The 16,462-nt window shown below is 52.3% G+C and overlaps 2 protein-coding genes across 4 annotated transcripts; both read left to right on the top strand.

Annotated features, from left to right (window-relative positions):
* Window positions 1–92: 92 nt before the first annotated feature.
* MIA (MIA SH3 domain containing) lies at window positions 93–3,900 on the top strand. Its single transcript, XM_020903854.2, has 4 exons — window positions 93–2,658; window positions 2,750–2,883; window positions 3,358–3,468; window positions 3,809–3,900. The coding sequence occupies exons 1-4, from the start codon at window positions 2,532–2,534 to the stop codon at window positions 3,830–3,832; spliced, it is 396 nt and encodes a 131-aa protein (XP_020759513.2). The 5' UTR covers window positions 93–2,531; the 3' UTR covers window positions 3,833–3,900.
* A 714-nt stretch (window positions 3,901–4,614) lies between these two features.
* On the top strand, window positions 4,615–16,332 carry RAB4B (RAB4B, member RAS oncogene family). Of its 3 annotated transcripts, XR_011482112.1 has the most exons (9): window positions 4,615–4,781; window positions 5,979–6,059; window positions 6,324–6,438; window positions 7,968–8,030; window positions 8,114–8,268; window positions 9,894–9,989; window positions 10,081–10,211; window positions 12,659–12,810; window positions 13,215–13,614. XR_011482112.1 is itself a non-coding variant. In XM_070450844.1 (8 exons), the coding sequence occupies exons 1-7, from the start codon at window positions 4,766–4,768 to the stop codon at window positions 10,194–10,196; spliced, it is 642 nt and encodes a 213-aa protein (XP_070306945.1). In that variant the 5' UTR covers window positions 4,615–4,765; the 3' UTR covers window positions 10,197–10,211; window positions 16,248–16,332. The 3 variants fall into 3 exon arrangements, 2 of the variants coding, with proteins under 2 accessions (XP_070306945.1, XP_020759512.1); XM_070450844.1 differs by lacking the exons at window positions 12,659–12,810; window positions 13,215–13,614 and adding an exon at window positions 16,248–16,332; XM_020903853.2 differs by lacking the exon at window positions 12,659–12,810.
* The last annotated feature ends 130 nt before the right edge of the window (window positions 16,333–16,462 follow it).

The following is a 16,462-nucleotide window of genomic DNA, read 5'->3' as shown; positions in this document are numbered from 1 at the left end:
TGTTTTTATTTTCTTGTCTTTGTGTTTCCCTTCCCTGCACACCAGAATATTCTTAGTGTTTGAGAAGCTCAGCACATTGGGGATTGCAACTTTGGGAAAATACAGAATAGTGTAGCAACACTGTCCAAACTTAAGTTGCTTTTACTATTTTGGCAGATTTCTGTTTTGTCTCAAATCAGAATTCAGGGCAAGAAGTTAAAACCCAGGCTGCCAAGTACAGTTGGGCAGGTTCTGTACTGCACAAGGATGCTTCTTTTAATGGCACACCATTCACTATAGACTCGTATGTTGATTGCAATAATTTTCTGACATGATAGAGTGTTAAGAAAGAGGTTTTTTCTTTACCTTTTTCTAGACAAAAATGCTTTCTCTCATAGCAGGAGTCTCACGGAAACCACTATAGCTGCTTCAGAAAGAAAGGGAAGGAAAATGAGTATTCACGAAACCATTGAAAGGATGGTAGGAATGGCAGTTTGGGTTGGAGATGCTGAGTTCAACTTTGCAGCCCCTGATTGAGCTGCAGTCTCTGGAATTCCGGAAGAGGTCCCTGCTGCTGCTGCAGGGAGGGTCCTTGCTGAATTGGTCACACATGGGAGATACCAGCCAGGAGCTTCGGGCAGGAGGCTGATTCAGTCTCCCTTCAGTGCTGCAGCTGCAGTGGAAGCTAGATGTGGTTTCTGGCTGAACAGCTGAAGCTGGATAAGAAGGGAGATTGAATGGGGGACCTTTGAAGCTTAGCAGTCTGTCACAGATCTGACTTGACAATTTTTAAGTTGACTAAATGTGTGTGTGTGTGTGTATAAATATATATATATATATATATATATATATAGCTTAAAACCCTTTCTCACACCATATAGATAGCAAAATGAGATCCCTTGCCAGAAATAGAAAATTACCACAAAAATAAATACAATGAGGCACAGTGTTAAATTCTCCCTGGATGTCCTTTCCCGTGTTAAGGCTCTGAGCCCCAGCTTGCACTTGCTCTGCTCTCTCCATTAAAGAGGAACGACGGTGTTGGAAAGGCTGAAGACTTAGGGCACCACATGCACACTTCCTCCTTGTAGGATCTAAAAGATGGAAGCAGGAGGGTGATTGTCATCTTCACCACATAAAGTTATTGCAGACAGCACATGGGAACGTGGGGTCTCTGGACAGCCCCCCCGGCCCCCACGATAAGACAACTGATGTCCCCACTCTGAGTTTCATTTTTCTTCCTGAGCTGTGCACCCCACCTCAGGTACTTAGCAAGCACTCAGTAAATTCCACAGATAACTTTCCAAGTACCTAATACACACCAGGTACTGTTGTGGCATAGGATATGCAGTAGTGAATGAAATAAACAGGCTAATTTTAGATGCTGAGTTCTGATAGAAGTAGAACTGACATGATGGGGTGGTGGAGGTGGGGGGCAGTAATGGGTGATCAAGGGAAGCCTCTGGGTGGTGACATGAATAGAGCTATTTGATGCTTGTATGGTACTTGGTGCTGGGTGTTGTGTGTGTGGAGATGGCTTAGGCCCAGTATTTGACCAGGAGGAATCCTTCCCCACTCCAAGCCAGTGCGTGTCCATCTTCTTCCCCTAAAACTAAAGTTTGGACTTGCTGGCCAGAGGTGAGAATACCTGAGGAAAGAGATGGGTCTTCAGGCAAGTGGATCTCTGTGAAGCGTGGTTTGATAGGAGACTTGAGTTCACATCCTCTGCCACTGTTTCATACTGGCCTTGGGCAAATGACAGCTCCAAGCCCAGTAGTGATGGGTATGGGCCTACAGCCAGATCTAGCTTTTCCACTTACTGACACTAACCTTGGACAAGTTCCTTAAGGCTCTGTGCTTCCATTTCTACCTAGAATGGGATTATAATGGTCCCCCTTCAAGGTGGTGCAGGGTATGCATTTGAACTAATAAAAATATGTATGGTGAATTCTTTATTAAATAGTATCCCAGATGAGAAAGGTGAGGTTCTGAGAGTAGTTTAGGGCAGTCAGGAAGTGGTTTCTGAGAAGAAATAGTGATCGTGGTTGGACATCGCCTAGCCTAAGGCCCAACATATAATATTCACTCCGTACTTGAGAGCTGGGGCTATTTCTGGCAATCAAAGGGCTGCCTTGTTCTGCTGCCCCTCAGCACAGGAAATTCCAAGGTGGTTTTTCCATACTGGCTCCTCTTGTTCTGTCTCCGGGGGCACAGCTGAGGGGCCTAGGTCTCCAAGCCAACTCGGGAAAGATGGAATTGGATATTTTAACCTGCCTGTCTGAGCCTCTCTGTTGAGGGGGGTGACTTGTTACTTGGAGTGGCCTGGGCTGCCTTGGGCCTCTCTGGGTATTTCCTTGTGCTGGCAACCCTCACCCTGTCCTTGAAATGGTTCTGCCTGGGTAGCAGCCTCTAGGTGGTGTGGGCGAAATCTGGGGCTGGTTTAAGGAGGGGACCAGACCCAGAACACAGTTTTTCTTATGCTACTGCCGAGGGAGGGCAGGAGGAAACTGGAGACCTCATTCCTGCCTTAGCCATTGTCTTGCCCAGAGTCCATGATGGCTTGGTCCTTGGTGTTTCTCGGTGTCGTCTTGCTGTCTGCCTTCCCGGGGCCTGGTGCTGGCGGCCGCCCCATGCCCAAGCTGGCTGACCGGAAGATGTGTGCCGATGAGGAATGCAGCCGTGAGCGTTAGGGGTCCCGGGGGGTGTGGAGGGCTTTGGTTGCTAGCCTGTGTGGAGGGTGCTTTCACTCCCTTCTATATTCCTTCTCCAGACCCCATCTCCATGGCCGTGGCCCTTCAGGACTACGTGGCCCCTGACTGCCGTTTCTTGACCATACACCAGGGCCAAGTGGTGTATGTCTTCTCCAAGCTCAAGGGCCGAGGGCGGCTCTTCTGGGGAGGCAGCGTGAGTCTTGGAAGAACAGAGGAGGAAAGGAGAGAGAGCTGGGGTGGGAGTGTACCCTACTTTTTTACCTACAGGGCAAATCCCAGGGAGTGAACTGAAATAGTCGGCAGGGGGTGGCTGCTGTGATCCACTCTGTTTTTCTTTCTTAGCAATTATTAGGGCATGTCCTGTAGTGCCAAACTGCTATAGACACTGAAGGTACAATAAAGAATGATGCCTTTTATTCTGATGGAAGGAGGCAAGCCATCAAAAATACCAACTCGTGTATGCTGCTTTGAGAATTAGTATAAAGTGACTGGGTGACTAATTCACATGGGGTGGTCAGGGAGGACTTTGCAGCAGGCGACTTTAAGCTGAGATTGGACTGACAAGGATGGGGCCAGCTAGATCAGGGAGGAGCAAGTGTGCACAGGACTTCAGCAGGAATGAGCTTGCCATGTTCCCAGACCCCGGCTTTTAACTCCTCTTCCCCAGGTTCAGGGAGATTACTATGGAGACGGAGCTGCTCACCTGGGCTATTTCCCCAGTAGCATCGTACGTGAAGACCAGACCCTGAAACCTGCCAAAACCGATGTCAAGACAGATGTGAGTATCTTGGGGGCTGGCAGGAATCTGGAGGGAGGACCTTTGGGTTGCAGTGACAAGCAAAGATGCTCCTAACCTCAGCACCCTAGCAACCTCGTCGCCCTGGCAGCCTCGCTGCGTGTGCTGGAACAGACTGCCTGCCTTTTCTTATCTGAAAGATGAGTGATTTCTAAATCCAAGTTCGATTGAAAGCTGCAGAGTTGAGCACTCCAGGCTAATTTGCATAGCACTTGTGCAGCCAAACCTGGTCCCTGAGGCTGCAGCATTTGCTAAAACCACTAGATCCTTTGTGGTGTGACCACTGGTTTTCTCCCCACTGTTTCCCCTTTCTCTTTTTCAGATATGGGATTTCTACTGCCAGTGAGCTCAGTCTATGCTGTCAGTGCTGTTGTTTCTCCCCGACTTTATGCAAATACATCAGCCAAGTGCAAACTGGGTCTCTGTGGTCTTTGTGGTGGGGATCTAGAAAAAAAGTTTCTGAATCTAGCCAATCAACCCACCAACTGTGGTGACATAAGTGGTTGCTAGGCAGAGTTTCAAGGACTGCAGGCTCTGCTCCAAGATCGGTCGAGGTGGGCTCCTAAGCTTAGCTATTACAGACAAATGAGAAGATGGAATAACTGAACTGCCAAATTGGGGAATTATACTGTCCTCTCTAGACTAATAGAACTATTGAACTGTTAGGAATGAGCCAATGGGACCATGAGCAAGACACAGATCATAGAGCAGAGGTTTTCTGGGTTCTCTTGTTAAGATTTTCCGCAAAGGCAGGTAGGAGGTTAATTTGTGCGTACCATCCCAGTTTTCATCCTTCCTGCCTTTGAGATCAGTACTTCCAGCTCAGGGTAGTTCCTCTTCTAGGCTCTGTCAATCTTACACTTATTCCCTTCTTTGCATCCGTATCCCCGCCCCCAAGTCCGCTCCTACCCAATCTGGAATCTCGACTCTGCCCCTGGGCTCCTGACCAAATCCGTTTCTGAGCTGGGCGAAGCATCTGTGGCACCACCAATCGCTCGTCTTGGTCCCGCCCCTTTAGACCCTGCTCCTCTTATCACCAATCTGCGCCTTTGTCCCGCCCCCTACCTGCCGAGTCCTCCAATCCCGGCCTTGGGGAAGCGTTCCCTAGTATCCCGCAGCGTTAGCGGGTCGCGCCGGAGGGGGGTGGAGGCGGAAGTGGCGGCGCCGGCCCCGGGAGTAGGAAGGAGCCGGGGCTGCACCCCGAGCAGAGCGGCTGCCAGCCGAGGAGCAGGCGCGGCCGTGTCGCCATTTTGCGGCTCTAAGCGGCCGCCACCGAGTCATGGCTGAGACCTACGGTGAGGGTGGTGGGCGGGCGCTGGGGTCTGGGGTCTGGGCCCAGGAGGGATGGGGCCTGTGTATGGGGCGGGGCCTTATATGTCAGGGGGCGGGGCCTGGTATTATGGGGCAGAGCCTAGAGGTTGCTGGGAGGGGTTTAGTGGGTGTGAGGCTGAGCTTAGTTAATTTGGGCGGAGCCTGAGGGTCGGGTGTGGGCGAAATCGAGCGGGATTTGAGGGATGCAGTGAGGATGGGTCGTGGTAGACCTTGAAGGAAAGGATGATCCTTACTGTGTCTGGGCGCAGCCTGAGTGGATGGGGCGGAGCTGACTGTGAATGGCAAGGATCAAGCTTGATGGGCTGGGGGATACTGAAGGGATGCTCTGAACCCAGGGATTACCCTGGGAGAAAGGCTGGAATGCGGTTGCGGGTGCGCTTTTCTTTAACTAGGGGGTGGGACTAGCGGCAAGGGGTGGGGCTTAAGCTTGAGACTAGCAGTAGTGCTTCGGACTGCGGGAGGGAAGAAGGGACAGAGTTGGAAAATCCGGATGTATGGATGGTTAGAAAGTGAGAGAACAGGATTCAGTAGAAAGAACAATGGATTAGGAGTCAGAGGGAGCTGCATTCATTCAACAAATAGAGAAAAGCTGAGGGAACAATACAAAGAGGCTGAGGTAGGAAACAGCTTGTCATCTTCACGGAGTAGACAAGGCCAGAGGCTGGAGTGCAGTGAATGAATCAGAAAGTGGTAGGAAGCGACGTTGTGGGGCGGGGAGGGGGGGGGGGGCAAGGACAAGATTGTAGTCCTTGATAAAATGGTTTTCCAGAGGCTTTAGCAAAGTAATAGTTACTTGGACTCTGGAGCCAGTTGGTCTGGGTTTGAATCCCAGCTGTACCTAGCAGTGGGATCTTGGGCAAGTCAGTTAACCTTTCAAGACCTCCGTTTTCTCATCTGGAAAATGGGGATAATTATTAGTATACCTCCTTCACAGAGCTTTCCTGAAGGTTAAGTGAGTTGTTGATGTAAGAAAAGACTTTTACTTGTGCTGGGTATGTGGTAAGCACTCTGCAAGAATTATCTGTAATGGTTGTTACCCACAGTTCTGTATCTGCTTGTGTCTGTTTCTCTCCCTGTAATTGTGATGTTCTCCTGGTTTCCATCTTTCCTTGTCTTTCTCTCCGAATGGGTTTTTCTTGAATTTGGCTCCATCCGCTCAGACTTCCTCTTCAAATTCCTGGTGATTGGCAGTGCAGGAACAGGCAAATCATGTCTCCTTCATCAGTTCATTGAGAATAAATGTGAGTTTCTGGGAGTGGTTCTGGGTGCACTAAACCATGGACAGGGCCATGGTGGGGGCAAGTAGGCAGCTGTTGGGCAGGGGTGGGGCTGGCCTTAGGTACAACTTCAGTGCTGGCTGCCAGGTCCGTCCTTTGGTATACACTCTTTGCGAGGTCCTCCTTGAGCCTCAGTCAACCCAGCAATGAGAATGGGTTTGCACAGGCCTCAGAGGACGGGGAATCCTCTGAGTGCCCTGCTGTCTCTTCTCTCCCTCCCACTCCCAGTCAAACAGGACTCCAACCACACAATTGGCGTGGAGTTTGGATCTCGGGTAGTCAACGTGGGTGGGAAGACCGTGAAGCTACAGATTTGGGACACAGCTGGCCAGGAGCGGTTTCGGTAGGTGGGCTGGGCTCCCAGTGAGAAAGCATGGGGGAGAGGGGAGGAGAGAGAAGGGAAAGAGGCATGCAGAGTTACCTGGAAACATAATGACAGGAGCAAGGGCACACTGAGAGGGTGGGCAAGGTAGAGAGAGAGGGCAAGAGAGACTGCGATGAGCAGGTCCTGTAGTCAAAGAAAGAAGGTATCTTGGAGAGAGGATGGCAGACAGATAAAAAGAGATTGAGAAGGAAGCATGATTAAGAGTGGGAGGGCCAGGGAGGGATGACCGACCCTAGCGAGACCCTGTGGGATAGACCCATATGGCTGGAAGGATGGAGACTTATTTCCAGGGAGCAATAAGGCCTGGAGAGGAGGAGATGCTTTAGGTGGGGCAAGGAGCAGAGAGTAACTGAAAATGACCGAAACAGAAAAGGAAAGTTGAGAGGTACAGACACTCAGGAAGGGAGAAAAAGAGACAGACTGAGAGAGAAGAGGGAGATTAGGACACTCAAATAGAGGTGAGAGACAAAGACAGGGAGAATGGGACAGGTGTGGCCAGAGAGATGGAGAAATGGATGTTTTGGGGGGACAGGCCAATGTGGAGGGCTCAGCACACAGTATGTCTTTGGGAAATGTCTGCAGAAAAAGTGATAGACACATGGAAACCCTGAGTGAGAAATAGCCAGCAGAGAGAAACGAGGGAATCCAGCTCCTGGGAAAGGGTGGTCCCTGGTCAGCACTGAGTAGCTGCTGAGTTAATATTCATGTGAGAGTTCATTCTGTGAGCTGCCCAGAGACAAAGAGAGGATGCAGGAGAGAGAGGTGTGCGACTGCGCCAAGATGGCAGTAAGTGTTCTGTAAATGGTTGTGGTGTGATTGCACGAGTTCCAGAGGGATCCAGCCTGGTGACACAGCAAGAAGCAGACAGTTAACCACCCTGGGAATGGGGCCTCCCCAAACAGCAGGAGAGAGCTGAGCGGATGTAGTTGCATAGTGCTTGCCCAGGACTGGGCAAAGGGGGGATGACAGAAAATGTTGAATGAATGGGAAACAATGAATGAAAGGGAAAGGTTGACAGAGCCAGAGCAACAGAGATGGAGAGAAATAGAGAATTAAAGATAGATACGCATACAAGAGATAGAACGGTACATACCAAGGAAGAGATGCAGAAAGACAGGGACACAGAGAGAGTCAAAAGTGGGGAGAGGGGATTCCCTGGTGGTCCAGTGGTTAGGATTGGCACGTTCACTGTCGAGGTCCCCAGGTTCCATCCCTGGTCAGGGAACTAAGATCCTACAAGCCATACAGTGTGGCCAAAGACAAATGGTAGGGAGAGATTGTGACAGAGGTAGGCAGCCAAGATAAAGATTGAGGGAAGTAGGCTACCAGTGGGAGAAACTGTAGTGAGACCCAGACCATGGCCAGGTTTAGGAGGAGGGGCCAGCAGTGCAGAGGGGCCTCCGAACCACCAGTCTCTCTCCGCAGAGGGGGGCAGTCTTGGGGCAGACCCCAGCCTCGGGGGTGACTGGGTCCCCCTGGCCCCACAGGTCGGTGACACGGAGTTATTACCGAGGGGCAGCCGGAGCCCTGCTGGTATATGACATCACCAGGTGGGTGCACGGAGCGGGTGGGGTGGGGCCCGGGTTGCCCCCTGCTGCTGCACCTGCCTGCCTCCTGGCTCCCTTTTCCATAGCCGGGAGACTTACAACTCGCTGGCTGCCTGGCTGACGGATGCGCGCACACTGGCCAGCCCCAACATCGTGGTCATTCTCTGTGGCAACAAGAAGGACCTGGATCCGGAGCGTGAGGTCACTTTCCTGGAGGCCTCCCGCTTTGCCCAGGAGAACGGTGAGGGCTAGGTGGCGGATCAGTGGGGCAGGGGACCAGCAGAGGAATGGGGGCCATTCAGGGGGAGCCTGGGAGAGCCCCCTAGCTCTCTGTGGCTCTGCTCAGCAGGGCAATGTGCAACTTTAAAGGTCTGCATTCAAATCTGGGTGTTGGCCATGTGCGGGCTATATGACCACTCCGTTTCCCCATCTGGAAAAATGGGTGCCCCCCTGGACCACCTCCCTTAACTATCTATCACACACTCTGCTTTACATGGTGTATGATGGTTAAAGGGAGCTGGTCCAGGGGAACTCTCGGCACGGCTTGGATGAATGGGTGCTTGATGAATGTTGGCTGCTAAGAAGGTTTCAGCCACCATGGGGAGGCAGCATAGAATATTGGTATAAGGTGGAGACTGCAAACCCTGATGGCCATAGGGGACAGGCACGTTTTGTGAATAAGGGAGAAGGGCAGGGGAGACCCTCAGGTTAGCAGGCACTGATGTTAGGGGAATGGACAAGACTGACAGCCACACTGAAAGGTATGTAAGTACACTATCATCATAAAGACCACAAATAACAAATGTTGGTGAGGATTTAGAGGAAATGAACACCGGTATGCTGTTGTTGGGAATGTACACTGGCGCAGCCACTTTTGAAAACAGTATGGCAGTTTCTCAGAAAACTAAAATTGAACTACCATGTGACACAGTAATCCCACTCCTAGGTATGTATCTTAAAAAAACAAAAAACAAAAAATGAATTAAAAAAGATACCCCAGTGTTCATAGCAGTATTATTTATAAATGCTGAGATATGGAAGCAACCTCAGTGTCTATCGACGGATGAATGGATAAAGTGGTATATATACACAATGGAATACTATTCAGCCATAAAAAAGAATGAAATAATGCCATTTGCAGCAACATAGATGGACTTAGAACATATTACTAAGTGAAGTAAGTCAGAGAAAGATAAATACTGTTTGGTATCACTTATATGTGGAATCCAAAAACTAAACTAGTGACTACAATAAGAGGTATGCAGGTCTAAACTCATTTGAAAACATTGTGTTGGTCCACATCTGCTGACTTAGGGTCTGTCCATGTTCCTTCATTTTGTAACCTCTAGGTTTAGAGGATTTGCTATCAGAAAGATGTGGGTTTGAATGCTGGCTCTGACTTACTGTGAGGCCTTGTCACCTGGCTAATGATGGGTGGACTATGAATGGGGCCTGTGCTGGATGGTGCTGGGGACACAGTGATGAAAACAGCCCTGGGCCCAGCTCTCATGGTCCCACAGTCCAGGACGGAGGGAGGAGGACCATTTCCAGAGAGTGACAGTGCAAAGAGGTCAGGGCTGGGAAGGGGGAGGCGAACAGGTCAATGAGAGCCCCGGGAAGGCACCTGATTCACCCTGGGAAGTCAGGAGGGCTTCCTGGAGAAGGAGATAGGAGCTGAGTTCTGAAGGAAGATCCCGGTGGGTACCTGGGGAAGGGGGCATTCATGGCAGGGGAACATATTGTATGCAGGCCCGATGTGAAGGCTTGAGGGACAGAATGAGAGGTAGCAGGTCAGAGTCTGAGTGGAGGTTAGAGACTGACTGAGGCCCTGACCCTCTTGAGTTTCTGTCCCCCTGCCCCCAACAGAGCTAATGTTCCTGGAAACAAGCGCTCTCACGGGTGAGAATGTGGAGGAGGCATTCCTGAAGTGTGCCCGCACCATTCTGAACAAGATTGACTCAGGTGAGACCCCCAACTGACTGGCCTGGGAGTGGAAGGCAGAGCCCAGAGGTTTCCAGGGACTGGTCCTGACCTCTCCCCTCCCTCCCCCCAGGTGAGCTGGACCCCGAGAGGATGGGCTCCGGCATTCAGTACGGTGATGCCTCCCTTCGCCAGTTGCGGCAGCCTCGGAGTGCCCAGGCCGTGGCCCCTCAGCCCTGTGGCTGCTGAGACCTGCAGAGTCAGGTGGGATTCTGGGGACCCGGGAGCTGCAGGGCTGGTCTCCCAGCAATGGGGAGGACAGAGCAGAGACAGCGACATAGAAAAGGAGACACAATCAGGAAAAGGGGCTGTCTTCCCAGACACGGGAGATCCACCCATTCTTCCCATCCCACTGCCAGCTCTCTGCCCTGCATCTCTGACCCTCCCATTCATAATTCCTCAAATGTCTGTTGAGCACCTACTACGCGCCAGACCCTGTTCACAGCATGGGGGATAACAGCAGTGGGGAAAACAGGCAAGAATCCCTGCCTTCGTGGAAGAGACAGACAATAAACAAGACCCAGGAGCAAACTGTACAAAGCCAGAGCGATAAAAGCTATGGAGAAGAATCAAGCAGGGTGGGGAGGTGGAGGAGTGGACGGTCAAATGGGATGATGAGGGGAGGGCTCACTGAGAAGGTGACATTTGAGCAAAGACCTGAAGGAAGTGAGGGAGGGGGTCGTGTGGGGACCTGGGGGAAGAGTGTTATAAGCAGAAAGAAGAGCCAGTGCAAAGGCCCTGAGGTAGGATCCTGCCTCCCCTGGGTGAGGAAGTCAAGGTGGCCAGTGTGGCTGCAGTGGAATGAGTGGATGTGTGTGTGTGAGTGTGTTGGGGGGTAGGTGAGCAGAAGATGAGGTTGGGGTGGGGGAAGCAGATGAGTGAGGGCCTCGTGGGCCACGGGGAAAGCTCTGGCTTATACAAGCAGAGAAGGGACAGGATCTGATTCAGGTGTTCATAGGGCCCCTCTGGCTGCAAACAGAGAGACTGCGGGGGAGTGGGGGTGGGGTGGGCAGGGGTGGTTGCCCAGAGACCAGTGAGGAGGCTACTGCAAAGTCAAGACTGTTTGACCAGGGTAGGGGCAGGGGACAGGACCAGGGTGGGGGCAGAGGAGGGGTTGAAAGGTGAGTTAGGTTAGATCATCCTGGCCTCCAGGCGTGTCGCCTCTTGATGTAATTGCTGGGTCATCCTAAAGCACAAATCTGCTTCTTTCCCTCTGTTCTTCTGGTAACCTCCCCTGCCTCCTCCAGGAAGCCTTGCTTCCCCTGTGCTTCATTCAGAGTCCTTGGCAGGCTTGAAAGACTTGGTCCCATCCTCACCTCTCTGTGGGCGACTACATCTTGACAGTTCTTGTCTCTCTGCTTCAAACCCACTCGCCATTCCCCCCCCCCCCCCCCCCCGCCCCCCTCAGCCATTGACAGCTCCAGGATGGCCTTGGAGCAAAGTGGTTATACCCTGGAGACAGGTACTTTGACAGCAGGGCCAACCTAATTTCCAGATGAATGGATTTGAGAGAGATGAGTCAAGGGTGAGCTCTTGGGGTGGGGCTCCTTTCCTTCCAGGCCTCTGCATCAGCCGTGCCTGTCCTCCTACCTCCCTTCTCAGGCCAACTCCCATTCATCATCAGGTCTCTGCTAAAATGTCTCTTCCCAAAAGGGGTCACTCTCTCTAGATGGGCAGTCTCACAACTGCCCCTCCTTTTTATTATTATTTCCTTTTTTTGGCTGTACTAAATGGCTTATGGGATCGTAGTCCTCCAACCAAGGATGGAACTCTCGCCCTCCACAGTGAAAGCGCAGAGTCCTAACCACTGGACAGGGAAGCCCCTGTCCCTCCTTTTTAAAGTGTTCAACTCTGTCCCCTCCATCATTATTTACATTGTGTGGTGTTTGTCTCCCCCATCTGAGAAGGTGACACATCACAGACTCCAGAGCTGGGCTGCCTGCATTTATACTCCGACTCTCACTGCATAGTTGCGTGACTGTTGGCAAATTATTTAACGTCTCTGGGCCTTGGTTTCCTCATCTGTAAGTGGGGTTAATAATAGTACCTACCTCAAGTGAGTGTTGAGAAGATTAAGTCAAGTCATGTAAAGTGCTGAGAACAGGGCCTGACAGTCAGTAAACTAAGACTCAATAAACTAAAGACTGTTTATTATTTTTCTTCTTATCCAATTTAAAGACTCTGGGCTGTGTAGAAACAGATGGGTTTCACCTCAGGACATAATTTTGAGTCTGTTTCAGGGTTTTCTCAGTGAATCAAATCTAATGAGTGCATTTTGAAACTGTTGATTGCAATCTACAGGAGGAAATACACTCTGTATGTTGGTCTAATGCAGTCACACACATAGAAAACTAAAACACACATTTTCCTCATACTAATATTCTTAAAACAGAGGTGAAATTCACATAAATTTAGCTATTTTAAAGTGTACAATTCAGTGGCATTTAGTACACTCACGAGGTTATGCAACCATCACCTCTGTCTAGTTTCAAAGCATTTTCATCATTTTAAAAGGAAACCCCATACCCATTAAACATTCACTCTCTGTTTCCCCTCCAGCTTCTGACCTACACCCACTTGCTTTCTGTGTCTATGGACCAACATTATTATGTATGAAGCACTCTGGTATTTTTTATTTTATTCTATTTCAGTGAAAAATTGCTCAAGGCCCACCAAACTGATTTCCCTCCCCACTAATGCAGTTGTGCACATTGGGATCACCTGGAGAGCTTTAAAAGCTACTGATGCCTGGGCCTTACCCCAGAGATTCTGAAGTGATCTGGGTATTTCTAGAAGCTCACAGGTAATGCTGTCTTCAGATAACCACAAAGCAAGAACCGATTGTCCAATATATCTCTGACTTGGAAAACACTGGAATGAGACCTAGAGTTGAGGTAGTCCAGGAACACAGAGGAACACAGAGATACAAATGTGGGGATACAGAATGTAGACACCAAGACGTCCCTCTACAGACTCAAGGAGACAGCTCTCTGAGGCAAATACACAGGGGAATGTGGGTGCCCTCAGAGTGAGAGCTGCACATTACCTGCAGACAAGAAACAGAAAGTCAGAAAATATAGCAAGTTAGGGAGAAAAAGTATAGACAGAAGGGCACAGATAGGAGGGCAGGAAGATAACCAGAAAGGCGACAAAGCTGCAGCTGACAGACCCGGGACCCCCCCAGTTCACCACACACTTTTCTTACAGCTCACCTGCTCTCCAGGACCAGCCCTGTCCTTCCGTCTGGGGCCCAGACCCAGGCCCTGGGAGGCTGAGCCCCTCACCTGCCCTGGCCCCAGAGAAGCTGCCCTGCCACCGGCTTCCCTTCCCTGGCCTGGTGGGGCCTGGCTGAGGGGCAAGACTGAGCCATGGGGGAAGGGGGAATCTCTCCGTACCTGCTGCTGCTTCCTCTGTCTTGGCTAACCCCTGTTTCCCCTGAGCCCCTCACTCCTCTTTGAACATACTCAGAGAGTTCAAAAAGCCTGAGACCAGGGCCATTTGGCCTCAGCATCCCTGGCCCTGCCATTGCGAGTACGTGTTATTTATTACCTGGAGGCCTGTCCTGTCCCAATGCCCCTCCCCCCCATAAAGCATTGTTTACACCTGTGTCATAGCCTCTGTCATTTTGGGGTGGTGGGGAGGGAAGGGAGGCAGATGAAGTCCCTGATTATGTTTGGAGTCCATGTTTTAGGGTTGGACACGGTGTGGGGGTCCACTATGACTCCATGGCTCAGGTGTATTGTGGAGGAATTTTGCCCACATATGTAACACGAAGGTCCTTCTGTTTGTGATGGGTGTGATGGGATCTGTAGGAATGGGTGCTACTTGTGTGTGTGACACTTTGCTTGTGAGTGCTCTGTGCCTTTGGTGATTGTGTCTACAAGGGTGGTATTGTCTGGGACACTGAGGCTAGGGAATGAGAATTCAGGCCTGTGGGTGAGCCCTGGGTCAGCCCAGTGGGTGATACTTATGCATTTCTGATGCCTGAAAGTCTGAGGCAGTGTCTAGTTAGTGCTTGACTGTGTATATGTGCCCCTTAGATCTGTGTGTGTTTTGGTGTGTATTTGGCTCTGTTGACACACCTGTATGTGATCATGAACCCTGTGTGTGCCCCTGAGGACTGTTGTGGGCTTTTGTACTACCCTGACCCCCATGCATAGTTAAGATCAGTGTGTTACCTCCAGTGTCCAGGTGGACCGCTGACTCCTGCACGTGCTCTGCCAGGGACTGGTGTAGCCCACTGAGGACACTCCCAGTGACTCTGTCTCCCCTAGGCTGGCCTTAAACTGCCCTCAAGGGAGGCCCGAGGCCCTGCTCAGCCTGGGGGCTGGTGGAGGGGGCGGGGCATTTAAATGACCTCATCTGCATTTTATCCCCCGAAGTCAGGTCGTCCAGAATGTTCAAAAGACGAGACAATCATGCAAACGTCTCTGACTGGCTTTCCTAGCTGGTTTTATTCGGACTGCACACAGTTGTCCCGAAGGGGCAGAGCGGAGCGGGTCAGAATCTGCACATCCCTTCTAGTCCTCTCTCCCTTCTGTCAAGGACGTTCCGCTTTTTTCTTCTCCTTTATAAAATGTCCCTATGTAAATTACTTGCTGTCGTGCAAATTTACATACATTTCCCAACTATTTGCCCAGACACTTCTCAGTAATCCTAATCTTGGGCTGTGAGAAGGGGAGCTGTCCATGTAAATAATATCGATGATCTACATGCCACTCCCCGACCCCGCTACTCATCCTTCCGCAGCGTTCTTCGCTCCAAGGAGACGGGCCTGTCTATGTAAATGAATTAATTTGCATGCCCCTCCCACTCGCTGGATAACGTGTACGAGCACCACCCCCACCCCCGACCCGATCCAGCCCTTCACAACTGCGTTCCTCCTCTCGCACAAAAGGGGCGGGGCGGAGGGCGCAGAGAAGCCCGGCGTCAGCGTCGGATCCATTTATTTCCCTTTTCTCCTGGAAGAGGGTGTTCTGAACTCCATGGCCCCGCCCTGCGCGGCTCGCGCCTGCGCCTGTTCATCTCCTCCGCCCGGACGCGGTCACGTGTTCACCGGGCGAGGCGGGGGCGGGGCGTCGCGGGTGGTGGGGGCGGGGTATGGCGCGCTGTACGGCGCAGGGCGGCTGGCACAAACGGCGGCGCCGGGGCCGGAGGAAAAAGCTCGGTGAGGAGAGCTCGGGAAGGGAAGGGAACGAGGCGGAAAAGGAGTTGGAGGTCGGGCTCCGGCGCGAGGCGGGCGCGGTGTGGGGGGCGCGCGCCCGGCACTCTGTGGCGGAGCGCCGCGACCCCGGGGAGGGGAGGGGAAGGTGGGGGTGGGGTGTGGGGGAGGGAGCGCGCGCCGGGCACGTCGAGCGCCGGCCGTTGGGGGGGTTGGGGTGGGAGTCGGGAGCGCGCGGCGGGTGCAGGCGGAGGAGGGGAGGGGAGGGGGCACGGGGTCCCAGCGGTCCCTAGGCCTTGCCTTCGCGTCCTGCTGCGCCCCGAGGGCCCTCAGGGCCCGCACCGAAGGGACTTGGGAGGGGGCCTCTTTTTTCCCCCCTCGTCCTGTCCCCGAGTGCGTGAACCCTCCTCCACCCTTCGCTCTGTCTCCGTGGACCCTGCTCCCACGGCTCCCTTCCGTCTGTCCGTCTCAGGACCTCCCTTCCGTCTGGGTGTGTGTCAGCCCCTAACGGGCTTTCCTCCTGTTGGGCTCGGGTCGACCCCTTCACCCGGTTCTGCCGGGCTGTCTCAGGCCCACTCTCTTCACTTCTCCGCTCTGTTATTTTTTCTGTTTCGGGACCCCCCCCCCCCTCATTTTCCACTGTCTGTAGATCCCCACCTTCCTTCTGTGTTTTCCAGGCTGATCCGCCCCCCCTTCCCCCAGTCCTCGCCGTTTGTTTCTAACTTCTACTTCCCACTCCGCCATCCTTTTCTACTAAGAGTCCCCTCCTCTACTTTTTTGTTTGTGGGTCTGTGTCTGAGGATGTGTTTCACCCATAGCCCCCACTGCAGTCCTTTGGCTGTGGGTCACCTAACCAGCCTCACTTCTCCAGCTGTCCCTTTTATTGCCCCTTGTCTCTTCCTGACTCCCCCCAAGTCCCAGAGTCTCCGCCGCCCCCAACCCCCGCCATGACCTCAGGTTTTGGGGTCTTTGTAGCTAAGTCTGTCTTCCTCTCTACTGCCCCTACTACTGCCCCCACCCCCCTCCAGTGCACTTGCCTGTGTAGCTCTTCTTACTTTCCTTTTTTTTTTTCTCTCCAGCCACTGTGACAGGTCCCTTCCCAAGCCCCTAGGGACAGCAGAGGACTTGGGGACCAGCAAGCACCCCCAGGGCAAGAGAAAAGCCTCTGCCACCTGCCCTGCTTCATCCTGCCCCACGCCAGGCCCAGCCACCCCGGCCCCCGGCTGCATCAAGTGGAGGAGGAGGAGGTGGAGGAGGGTGGCACCATGGGCCTGGGCCGTGCCCTCCATGCCCG

The sequence above is a fragment of the Odocoileus virginianus genome, chromosome 20 (genome assembly GCF_023699985.2).
Source record: "Odocoileus virginianus isolate 20LAN1187 ecotype Illinois chromosome 20, Ovbor_1.2, whole genome shotgun sequence".
In the NCBI taxonomy this organism is placed as follows: domain Eukaryota; kingdom Metazoa; phylum Chordata; class Mammalia; order Artiodactyla; family Cervidae; genus Odocoileus; species Odocoileus virginianus.
This window is presented reverse-complemented; position numbering and strand designations above follow the sequence as displayed.

Coding starts and splice junctions, on each gene's coding strand:
- MIA (XM_020903854.2), top strand. CDS start 2,532: ATGATGGCTTGGTCCTTGGTGTTTCTCGGTGTCGTCTTGCTGTCTGCC. Junction 2,884..3,357: donor GGCTCTTCTGGGGAGGCAGC/GTGAGTCTTGGA, acceptor CCTCTTCCCCAG/GTTCAGGGAGATTACTATGG. Junction 3,469..3,808: donor AAACCGATGTCAAGACAGAT/GTGAGTATCTTG, acceptor TCTCTTTTTCAG/ATATGGGATTTCTACTGCCA.
- RAB4B (XM_070450844.1), top strand. Junction 6,060..6,323: donor TCAGTTCATTGAGAATAAAT/GTGAGTTTCTGG, acceptor TCCCACTCCCAG/TCAAACAGGACTCCAACCAC. Junction 9,990..10,080: donor TCTGAACAAGATTGACTCAG/GTGAGACCCCCA, acceptor CCCTCCCCCCAG/GTGAGCTGGACCCCGAGAGG.